The sequence below is a fragment of the Octopus bimaculoides genome, chromosome 11, assembly GCF_046866305.1.
Source record: "Octopus bimaculoides isolate indiv1 chromosome 11, ASM4686630v1, whole genome shotgun sequence".
NCBI classification, from domain to species: domain Eukaryota; kingdom Metazoa; phylum Mollusca; class Cephalopoda; order Octopoda; family Octopodidae; genus Octopus; species Octopus bimaculoides.
Window position 1 is genome coordinate 83774993 of NC_142938.1, and position 12500 is coordinate 83787492.

The 12500-nt window shown below is 37.9% G+C and overlaps 1 protein-coding gene across 4 annotated transcripts in view; it reads left to right on the top strand.

Annotated features, from left to right (window-relative positions):
- Positions 1–881, top strand: part of LOC106877907 (ectonucleoside triphosphate diphosphohydrolase 5) — a 42188-nt gene extending 41307 nt beyond the window's left edge. For all 4 annotated transcript variants that reach the window (XM_089360501.1, XM_089360502.1, XM_089360499.1 and 1 more), the window contains one exon: positions 543–881. In XM_089360501.1, the coding sequence (XP_089216627.1) occupies positions 543–629 (87 nt within the window). In that variant the 3' untranslated portion in view covers positions 630–881. The remainder of the gene's footprint in view (positions 1–542) is intronic.
- Positions 882–12500: the final 11619 nt, after the last annotated feature.

The following is a 12500-nucleotide window of genomic DNA, read 5'->3' on the forward strand; positions in this document are numbered from 1 at the left end:
TTTGATTTGGTTGAGCCATTTGAGAATGTACTGGGAACTGACAGGCAGATAGAGAGTGACGAAGAATTTTATATATATATATATATACACGTTTATGAATTTGTGTTGTAAGATTCCTGATGTGAAAATGTCTGTTGAGAGAGATATTGTTGTATTTCAGGATGGTCATTAAAAATTCTTTTTTTCACCAAATAAACATGCACTATATATTTGTTCCTCACTCATTTATTACTGTTCTTATTTTAAGTCATGTACATTGTCTGGAAATCTTTCATCACACATCTGTGACCTCTTCAGCAACACTTTCCATCCTCATGTGTGCTCCTGCTCCGCTTAGCCCAGCACAAGTTCATTGAAGTGAGAGGATCCTATTTTAAAGGAGATTGAAGTTTAGTACTTCTTGAAAATTCATAAATGTCTCTCCTGAAAAAGTTTCAAGACTTCTGGAATGCACTTTGTGTGTGTGTGTGTGTGTGTGTGTGTGTGTGCATGTTGACATGCTTCTGTATATGTATATATATTTCTTTTTTTTATTTTTGCAGTTAACCAAAAAGATAGATGGAGCGGAAGTCAGCTGGGCTCTAGGGGCTGTTTTTGATCTCATCTCTAAAGCTAATAAAATTGATTAGAGAAGGTGGCACAGAAAGAGCATGGGATAGCATCACAGAGGTGCTGAACTGGGGGTGAGGAAGGATCAGAATGGATGTTGTTTTCATTTTCAGCTTGTTTTGGGGGACTGAATCTGTGATTAGACAGAAAGTTCAAATTTTGGGGAAATTATTATTATTATTATTTCTTTTTTTTTTTTTTAAATATTATCCAAAGAAAAAATATTCTTATAATTGTTGCTATTATTAATTATAATTGTTGCTATTATTAATTATAATTGTTGCTATTATTAATTATAATTGTTGCTATTATTAATTATAATTGTTGCTATTATTAATTATAATTGTTGCTATTATTAATTATAATTGTTGCTATTATTAATTATAATTGTTGCTATTATTAATTATAATTGTTGCTATTATTAATTATAATTGTTGCTATTATTAATTATAATTGTTGCTATTATTAATTATAATTGTTGCTATTATTAATTATAATTGTTGCTATTATTAATTATAATTGTTGCTATTATTAATTATAATTGTTGCTATTATTAATTATAATTGTTGCTATTATTAATTATAATTGTTGCTATTATTAATTATAATTGTTGCTATTATTAATTATAATTGTTGCTATTATTAATTATAATTGTTGCTATTATTAATTATAATTGTTGCTATTATTAATTATAATTGTTGCTATTATTAATTATAATTGTTGCTATTATTAATTATAATTGTTGCTATTATTAATTATAATTGTTGCTATTATTAATTATAATTGTTGCTATTATTAATTATAATTGTTGCTATTATTAATTATAATTGTTGCTATTATTAATTATAATTGTTGCTATTATTAATTATAATTGTTGCTATTATTAATTATAATTGTTGCTATTATTAATTATAATTGTTGCTATTATTAATTATAATTGTTGCTATTATTAATTATAATTGTTGCTATTATTAATTATAATTGTTGCTATTATTAATTATAATTGTTGCTATTATTAATTATAATTGTTGCTATTATTAATTATAATTGTTGCTATTATTAATTATAATTGTTGCTATTATTAATTATAATTGTTGCTATTATTAATTATAATTGTTGCTATTATTAATTATAATTGTTGCTATTATTAATTATAATTGTTGCTATTATTAATTATAATTGTTGCTATTATTAATTATAATTGTTGCTATTATTAATTATAATTGTTGCTATTATTAATTATAATTGTTGCTATTATTAATTATAATTGTTGCTATTATTAATTATAATTGTTGCTATTATTAATTATAATTGTTGCTATTATTAATTATAATTGTTGCTATTATTAATTATAATTGTTGCTATTATTAATTATAATTGTTGCTATTATTAATTATAATTGTTGCTATTATTAATTATAATTGTTGCTATTATTAATTATAATTGTTGCTATTATTAATTATAATTGTTGCTATTATTAATTATAATTGTTGCTATTATTAAGTGAGCTGAAGGTAGCAAGCTGGCAAAATGCTTGGCAGTGTTTTTTTATGTTCTATGTTCAAATTCCAGCAAGGCCAACTTTGCTTTTCATTGTTTCTGGGTTGACAAAATAAGGACCAGTTGAGCCCTGGGGTTGATGTAATTAGCTTACCCCTCTCCCCTGGAATTGCTAGCCTTGTGCCAACATTTGAAATCATTATCAAGTGAGCTGGAAGAATTGTTAAAGTTTTGTAAAGCACACATTATGGTATCAGTACTGATTCTTTACTGTAAATCCTGCTGAGGTTATCTTTACTTTTCATACCCCTGGGCTTGATAAACTAAACTACCAGTTATGGACTGGGGTTGATGTAATCAACTAGCTCCCTTTACCCCAAAATGGCTGTCCTTGTGCCTAAATTAGAAGCAGTTATTATTATTATTATTTGTTAACTGCTTTTTATCTTTCTTGCATCAGTTGATAAGAATAGAATGAGTCATGAACCGAGGCTGGTATAATTGTCTATATCCCTCAACAGACATTTTGGAATTTGTGGCTTTCAAATCTTGCAAAATCAATGATGCTTTATACCCTGTGGGTCAGTAATAAAATGAAATATCAGAGTTATGTATTAGCCTTAATTTAGTTGACTAACCCCTACTCCTCAAATTTAAGACCTTGCACCAAAGTTAGAAAATTGTTTTTATAATGCCTTGCGGGTACTTGTTCTGACTCTCAAATCAGCTTTGCCGTTCCTCTGTTCAGGGTCAATAAAATAAAGAATTAGCCAAGTATTTGAGGTTAGTTTAGATGAGTGAGCCACTCCTCTCAAAATTGTTGGCTCACTGTCTAGATTTAAAGCGATTTTATTATTATTATTATTAGTAGTAGTAGTAGTAGAAGTAGTAGTATTAAGGTGGCGAGCTTACAGAATATTTTACCCGTTGCTGCGTTCTGAGTTCAAATTCCGATGAGGTCGACTTTGCCTTTCACCTTTTTAGGGTTGATAAATTAAGTACCAGTCGCATACTGGGGTCAATATAATCAACTTAACCCCTCCCCCGTATTTTCAAGCCTTGTGCCTATAGTAGAAAGAATTATTATTATTATTATTCGGGTCCTTACAATCTGAGTTCAAATGCCTCTGATGTTGATTTTGCCTTTCATCCAATTGGGGTTGATGCAATCAACTAGCTTCTACCCATATAATTCTAAGCCATGTGCCTATAATAGAAAGAATTATAATAATTACCAGGATAATAAATTGGCAGGATTATTAGAGCCTTTCTACAACATGCTTTGCTATTTACATTCTCACTGCAATCAATTTTGCTTTTCATCTCTAATTAACTTTCTGTCTAATTAACTAACACTTTCTCTGAAACTGCTGGTCTTTTGTTAAAAACTATTACAACTGTTACTATATAATTGATTATAGCTCACTTCAGAACCTATGCTTTTCAGAAAGTATTAAGGTCAGTTTTACCTTTTGTCCTTCTAGGGTCCATAAAATAAAGTACCTGTTAAATATCAGGGGTCAATGTAATTGAATAATTTCCTCCATATCAGAATTGCTGGCTTTGTGCCCAAATTAGAAATAATTATTACTAACTTTACCTTTCATTCTACAAGTGTTGATGAAATAAGGACCAGTTACTTACTAGTGTGACAGTAACAGCTATATACTCTCATTACGTCGTGAAAAATGCTTTGGCTTTGTTAGTAATCATTATCATTGTTAGCATATTGAACAAAATGCTTAGCAGCATTTCTTCTGAACATTCTGAGTTCATATCCTGCTGAGGTTAACATTGCTTTTCATCCTTTCAGGACATTGATAAAATAAAGTACCAGTTGAGTACTGGGGCTGATCTAATCGAATAGCCTCATCCTCCAAAATTCAGGCCATCAGAAATAATAATTATTATTATTGATGTATGTGAGAGGGGAGAGAGGGTGAGAGAGCTTGAATTCAGGTGAAGTATTGTTTTGGTTCTACTATTTACCATTCAAAATGTCTGGTTTGTTGATGAAATCCCATAAAAATGATAAAACAAAGAAAATCATCTATTGCATGGTGTTTCTTATTGTTGTTTGAACATATTTTCAAGGTCACCGCATCTGGCCATTTTGAACAAATACATTCAACGTCCTTTTATCTAGCAATTATGAACAAACATTCTTCAAGATCACCCTGTCTGCTGTTTGAATGTTTGAGAGTAAATTGTATTACCCTACCATATTAAATATTTTAGTACAATTCATTCATTATTGTTAATGTGGTGAATTTTGAAAATTCGTTGTGCTGAGCTAAATACCTTGTATTTATTTATTACATCCCTTTATATTCTTAGTTCAAATCCAACAGTAATCAACTGTCTTTCATCTTTACAGGGTTGTGATACTATCTATGCCAACAATCAACTATAGTCTACCTATTCACCTGACATTAATTTTCCCTAAATAATTGAGACTTTGGATTAAATCATAATTTTTAAGAAAATGATTTAATGACTTATTAGTCATGGAGCTTTATTTAATTTTTTTAGCTTTATATTTATACATTATTTATTATTATTATTATTGTTGAAGTGGTGAGCTGACAGAATTGTTAGCACAAAATGCTTAGTGGCATTTCTTCCAGCTCTTGACTTTCTGTGTTCACTTTCTGCCCAGGTAAAATTTGTCTTTCATCCTGTCAAGGTCAATAGAATAAGTACCAATTGAGCACTGGAGTCAATGTAATTGCCTCACCCCACTCACTGCAAAATTTCTGGTTTTGTACCAAAATTTGAACCACTATTATTATTATTATTATTATTATTGACCAGAATTGTCAGACAAACTTAATGTTATTTCTTCCAATTCATTATCAAATTCTACTTGTTATCTCTCCATATTTGAAGTATCATTAGAGTATTGTAAAAATGCCTTTGGTATTTCTTGCAGCCCTTTTTAAGTTATGAGTTCAAATACCATTGCAGTTGACTTTTCCGTTCACTCTCTTGCGGTTGATAAAAAGCATACTTGTTAAATACTGGAGCTGAGGCAATTTAAAACTATTGGTCTTGTGTCAAAATTTGAAACAATTTTATTATTAATGAGGGTGAGCTGGCAGGAGTTAGTGTCAGATAAAATGCCTATGTTTGAAGTCCACAGCAGTAACAAAAAGCATTTCTAATGCCCATATTAGGAAAGGCTTATTTTTATTGCTATGGCCTTCAAATTTCAATGAGGTCGACTTTACCTTTCATCCTTTCAGGGTTAAAAAAAAATAAGTACAATTAGGGTACTAGGTTTGATGTAATCGACTAGCTCCCCACTCCACTCCCAAATTTCAGGCCTTGTGCCTATAGAAAAAAGAAAAAAATTGTTACTGTTGTAGCTTGTTTTTCAGTGATGTACCTTCACTTACTGCTTCTCTGGAATTTTGCTTCTGCTAATCCACAAATTTATCAATAATTAATTTTATGTTTTCTGCCATATATTTAGCTATTTTTCTCACAAGGCTGCTACAGCTTTAATTCCCTGTTGTGATAATTTTGCTATTTTAAACATTTTCATGGGCTCAGTCCAAAAGTGAAAGGCAGTAAAGCATGATATGCTGGTAGGGACTCTGAGAATTGCTGAAGAGGTAAATGGGGTGTAACAATCACAGGACTGGAGACATATAATAAACTCCTTTGAGGAATTTTGTGTGTGTGTGTGTGTGTGTGTGCACGTGTCATCATCATCGTTTAACGTCCGCTTTCCATGCTAGCATGGGTTGGACGATTTGACTGAAGACTGGTGAAACCGGATGGCAACACCAGGCTCCAATCTAATTTGGCAGAGTTTCTACAGCTGGATGCCCTTCCTAACGCCAACCACTCAGAGAGTGTTGTGGGTGCTTTTACGTGTCACCCGCACGAAGGCCAGTCAGGCGGTACTGGCAACGGCCACGCTCAAAATGGTGTCTTTTATGTGCCACCCGCACAAGAGCCAGTCCAGGGGCACTGGCAACGATCTCGCTCGAAAATCCTATGAAGGCCAGTCAGGTGGTACTGGCAACGGCCACGCTCAAAATGGTGCATCCCATGTGCCCACCCGCACAAGAGCCAGTCCAGGGGCACTGGCAACGATCTCACTTGGCTTGCTGGGTCTTCTCACGCACAGCACATTTCCAAAGGTCTCGGTCAGTAGTCATCGCCTCGGTGAGACCCAATGTTCGAAGGTCTTGCCTCACCACCTCAGCCCAGGTCTTCCTGGGCCTACCTCTTCCACGGGTTCCCTCAACTGTTAGGGTGTGGCACTTTTTCACGCAGCTATCCTCATCCATTCTCACCACATGTCCATACCAGCGCAATCGTCTCTCTTGCACACTACAACTGATGCTTCTTATGTTCAGCTTTTCTCTCAAGATACTTACACTCTGACGGGTATGCACACTGACATTACACATCCAGCGGAGCATACTGGCTTCATTCCTTGCGAGCTTACGCATGTCCTCAGCAGTTACAGCCCATGTTTCACTGCCATGTAGCATGGCTGTTCGTACACATGCGTCATACAGTCTGCTTTTTACTCTGAGTGAGAGTCCCTTTGTCACCAGCAGGGGTAAGAGCTCTCTAAACTTTGCCCAGGCTATTCTTATTCTAGCAGCTACACTTTCAGCGCACCCACCCCCACTACTAACTTGGTCACCCAGATAGCGGAAGCTATCGACTACCTCTAGTTTTTCTCCCTGGAATGAGATAGAAGTTGTTTCCTGTTTGTTTACAGTGTTTATTGCACCTGAACATCTGCCACAAACAAAAACTAACTTCCTAGTTAACCTGCCTTTGATGTTGCTGCACCTCTTATGTGGCCATAGCTTGCACCGGGTACATCTTATAAAGTTACTACCTACTCCTTTTCTACATACTGAGCAGGGCCATCTACCTGAAGGGGTTTGTGTTTTATCTACCTTCCTACTTATTAGGATTTTGGTTTTTGCTAGGTTGACTCTAAGGCCCTTCGATTCTAGTCCTTGCTTCCACACCTGAAACTTCTCCTCTAGTTCTGATAGTGACTCAGCAATTAGTGCAAGGTCATCAGCATAGAGGAGCTCCCAGGGGCAACCTGTGATCGCCTGGAGGACTATGATAACTAGGAGGGGGCTGAGGACGGAACCTTGGTGGACCCCTACCTCTACCCGGAATTCATTACTGTACTCATTTCCAACCCTCACCTTACTGGCAGCATCTCTGTACATGGCTCGCACAGCTCTCACTAACCATTCTTCTATCCCAAGTTTCCTCATTGACCACCAGATAAGGGATCGGGGGACCCTGTCAAAGGCTTTCTCCATGTCAATGAAGGCCAGGTACAGAGGTTTATCCTTGGCTAGGTATTTCTCCTGCAGCTGTCTCACTAGAAATATGGCATCAGTAGTGCTTTTACCTGGCACGAAACCCAAACTGCATCTCATCTAAATTGATTCGCTCCCTAATTAGTTGGGCTATGACCCTCTCCATAACTTTCATAACCTGATCTAACAGCTTGATGCCTCTGTAATTATTAGTGTCTAAAGTGTCACCTTTACCTTTGTAGCAGTTTACTATGGTGCTGCTACACCAGTCATTGGGTATGACTCCTTCGTGTATCACCTGGTTCGTAATATGGGTGACTAGGCTATAGCCAACACTGCCAGGTATTTTGAGCATCTCTGTAGTGATTCCTGATGGGCCGGGGGCTTTCCCTGTCTTCATACTCTTAATTGCTTTATCTACCCTGGTACTATCAACTCGGATAGCTGGTCCCTCTGTTGGGTCGACATACGGCAGGCTCTCTTCCTCCCATTCATTCTCTTTATTAAGCAATCTATCGTAGTGGCATCTCCAGACCTATTTCTTTGCAGCCTCATTTAGTGCAAGCGTACCATCATCCATGCGAACACATTTCTCTCCTACAACATCACTATTCTCTCTCCTACACTGTCTTGCAACACGAAATACCTCGAGTCTTTGGTCCTCACGGCGCAGAACATTGCCAAATCTTTTCTTATCTGCTTCCCCTCTGGCTAAATAAATCTGTCGCCTAGCTTCCCTTCTGGCAGATTGGTACAATTCCCTGCTACCACCGTTCTTCCAGTCCTTCCAAGCCTGTTTCTTTTGTCTAATAGCCCCGTCTACCTCCTTGTTCCACCACCACATTACTCTGGGTCAAGAGGGGACTTTACATCAGCCACAGATCTGGTCGGTGGCTCTCAACAGGTTGTCCCGCAGAAATCTCCAATTGTCTTCCATGTTGTATGATGCTATATCCCCTTCTATTTCGTCAAATGCTTCAAGTAACTTGTCTCTAAGTCTCTGTCCATTTTCAGGGTCTTTAAGCTTCCATACCCTTCTCCTCCAAGCCGGTCTACTTCTGGGCACCCATATTGCCTTCATCTTGAAGTCGCTGACTACTAATCTGTGTTGGGGTGTACATTCTTCGCCAGGGAGGGTTTTGGCATTTATAAGCTTCCCTCTTTCTCTATTTCTGGCGAGGATATAGTCGATTTGGCTAGAGTGTCTGCCGGATCGGTAGGTGACAGGCAGGTTTCCTGAAGTTGGTATTGCAAACCATAAGATCGGTTGCATCACAGAACTCCAGCAGTCTGGTTCCCTCCTCATTGCGGGAACCGAAGCCATAGCCTCCATGTATGCCATGGAAGCCTCCAGCACGACGTCCGACATGACCATTGAAGTCACCAGCCACAAAAAGAAGGTCCCTGTCTCTTGTCGACGAGGTAGTTTGCAAGAGGGTGTCATAGAATTGGTCTTTCAGACCATCCGGTAGCCCCGGTTGAGGGGCATAGGCTGAGATGATAGTAGCTAGCCTATGATGAAGCACTAGTCTAATCTTAAGTACTCTGTCACATACTCTAACTACCTCGATTACCTTATCAACCCATTTCTCTGCTAAAAGTATTCCTATGCCCCCAACCCCGTCAGTGTTTCCTGCCCAGAAAATCTTGTACCTGTGTTCTTTGCCTGTGAGGAACCTCGCAGAACCTCCTCTCCATCTTACTTCTTGGATGCAGCACAGATCTACGCGTCGCCGTTCAAGCATCTCAACAATCTCACCAGACCTACCTTTCAGCGTGCCGACGTTGAGAGTGCCAATCCTGACAGTGTGGGAGGAGTGGGCCCGTGTGACCCTGGGATGGGGGTAAGCAGTGTGTCGTGAACCTGAAAAGAAAGCTTGCATTTGGCAGAATTCATAAACAAAACAATACCTACAACCTTCATGTACTACCCAATCTTTATGCGCTATAAGGTCGATAAGACGGGGGGTATACGGTCACTGGCAGTGTTCGCGGAAGATGATCTAAAAACTTCCGGTACTGGTGGAGGGGGTGGGAGGGCGGGCGTACCACAGGCTAAGTGAGCTTTGTCGTGGGTTCTATCAGCATAGAAATTCCAATACGAATTGGGATGAAGTTGGGAAGTGAACTGGTTATATGTTTGGGGTCGCGTGCGAGTCGAAGAGGAGGAAGTGGGGGAAGAAAGTAGTGATTCAGAGAGAGAGAGATAGAATAGATAGATAGAGAGAGAGAGAGAGAGAGGACAGGCAGTAGTACCTCATGCTGGTCAAATTCGTTGGGTTTTTAGAAAAAAGTTGAAAGAAACTCAGCAGTGTTTAACCGTGAGATTAAATGTTTAAATCGGTAACAGAAATGAGAGTTAAGATCGTAATTTTTAAAGGTGAGGAGAGACAAATTTCAGTCAGGTTTGGGCTAAGGAGCAAAACTTCAAGAAAGAAGAGGCGAAGACGATAAATCGAATGAAATAGAGAAAAGAGATACATAAATAATCATGGATTTAAGACAGAAATGTATAGTTAGAGAAACAGGGTGGGGGTGGTGGAAGGGGAGCACATCAGAAGGGATAATATATAAAAATAGAAATGACTTAGCTATTGTTCATGTCTTGGAGAGCTTTGTTGTGGGTTCTATCAGCATAGAAATTCCAATACGAATTGGGATATATATATATATATATATATATATATATATTTATAAATATAATTAAGGGATCAGCAAATATTTGCTTCACCATATACCGAAGTTCAGAAATTGCAGCTAAACAAGCTGAGAATCCCACAGATAGCATCACTTGTAACTCACAAAGGCAAAAACAATGAAAAACTAATCAATTCTGACGGTTAACAGTAGACACGTTTCTGGACTATGATTGATAATCAATTTCCTTCATCAATACTGTATTCCAGTAGTAAATTTGACTATGCTAGCAAACCGTGCAAGCATGGACGAGTAACATTCCAACACCGACACAGATTTGAAAGCATAACCGAATCTACCTCGTTCAGCCAGTCTAACTGTCCTTCCTTCAAGAAATTACCATGTGCACGACAAGTGATATCGCAGAGAATCTGCGTATACTAACAGGGAGTGAATAATTATTACAAATTAAAAGGGTAAAGGATTATCAATTTATTAATTAATAAATCAATTAACAATTAATAATTTTTACCAAGCCCATCGGTATGAAAGCACCATTATTGGTGGAGAACTTATTTAAAAGCTCATATATATTTATAAATATAATTAAGGGATCAGCAAATATTTGCTTCACCATATACCGAAATTCAGAAATAGCAGCTAAAAAAGCTGAGAATCCCACAGATGACATCACTTGTAACTCACAAAGGCAAAAACAATGAAAAACTAATCAATTCTGACGGTTAACAGTAGACACGTTTCTGGACTATGATTGATAATCAATTTCCTTCATCAATACTGTATTCCAGTAGTAAATTTGACTATGCTAGCAAACCGTGCAAGCATGGACGAGTAACATTCCAACACCGACACAAATTTGAAAGCATAACCGAATCTACCTCGGTCAGCCAGTCTAACTGTCCTTCCTTCAAGAAATTACCATGTGCGCGACAAGTGATATCGCAGAGAATCTGCGTATACTAACAGGGAGTGAAGAATTATTACAAATTAAAAGGGTAAAGGATTATCAATTTATTAATTAATAAATCAATTAACAATTAATAATTTTTACCAAGCCCATCGGTGTGAAAGCACCATTATTGGTGGAGAACTTATTTAAAAGCTCATATATATTTATAAATATAATTAAGGGATCAGCAAATATTTGCTTCACCATATACCGAAATTCAGAAATAGCAGCTAAAAAAGCTGAGAATCCCACAGATAGCATCACTTCATCATCATCATCATCATCATCGTTTAACGTCCGCTTTCCATGCTAGCATGGGTTGGACGATTTGACTGAGGACTGGTGAAACCGGATGGCAACACCAGGCTCCAGTCTGATTTGGCAGAGTTTCTACAGCTGGATGCCCTTCCTAACGCCAACCACTCAGAGAGTGTAGTGGGTGCTTTTACGTGTCACCCGCACGAAAACGGCCACGCTCGAAATGGTGTCTTTTATGTGCCACCCGCACAAGCCAGTCCAGGGGCACTGGCAACGATCTCACTCGAAAATCCTACAGGAGCCAGTCAGGCGGTACTGGCAACGGCCACGCTCAAAATGGTGCATCTCATGTGCCACCCGCACAAGAACCAGTCCAGGGGCACTGGCAACGATCTTACTTGGCTTGCCGGGTCTTCTCACGCACAGCCCATTTCCAAAGGTCTCGGTCCGTAGTCATCGCCTCGGTGAGGCCCAATGTACGAAGGTCTTGCCTCACCACCTCAGCCCAGGTCTTCCTGGGCCTACCTCTTCCACGGGTTCCCTCAACTGTTAGGGTGTGGCACTTTTTCACGCAGCTATCCTCCTCCATTCTCACCACATGTCCATACCAGCGCAATCGTCTCTCTTGCACGCCACAACTGATGCTTCTAATGTTCAGCTTTTCTCTCAAGATACTTACACTCTGACGGGTATTCACATTGACATTACACATCCAACGGAGCATACTGGCTTCATTCCTTGCGAGCTTACGTATGTCCTCAGCAGTTACAGCCCATGTTTCACTGCCATGTAGCATGGTTGTTCGTACGCATGCGTCATACAGTCTGCCTTTTACTCTGAGTGAGAGTCCCTTGTAACTCACAAAGGCAAAAACAATGAAGAACTAACCAATTCTGACGGTTAACAAGGTGGATTCGGTTATGCTTTCAAATCTGTGTCGGTGTTGGAATGTTACTCGTCCATGCTTGCACGGTTTGCTAGCATAGTCAAATTTACTACTGGAATACAGTATTGATGAAGGAAATTGATTATCAATCATAGTCCAGAAACGTGTCTACTGTTAACCGTCAGAATTGATTAGTTTTTCATTGTTTTTGCCTTTGTGAGTTACAAGTGATGCTATCTGTGGGGATTCTCAGCTTTTTTAGCTGCTATTTCTGAACTTCGGTATATGGTGAAGCAAATATTTGCTGATCCCTTAATTATATTTATAA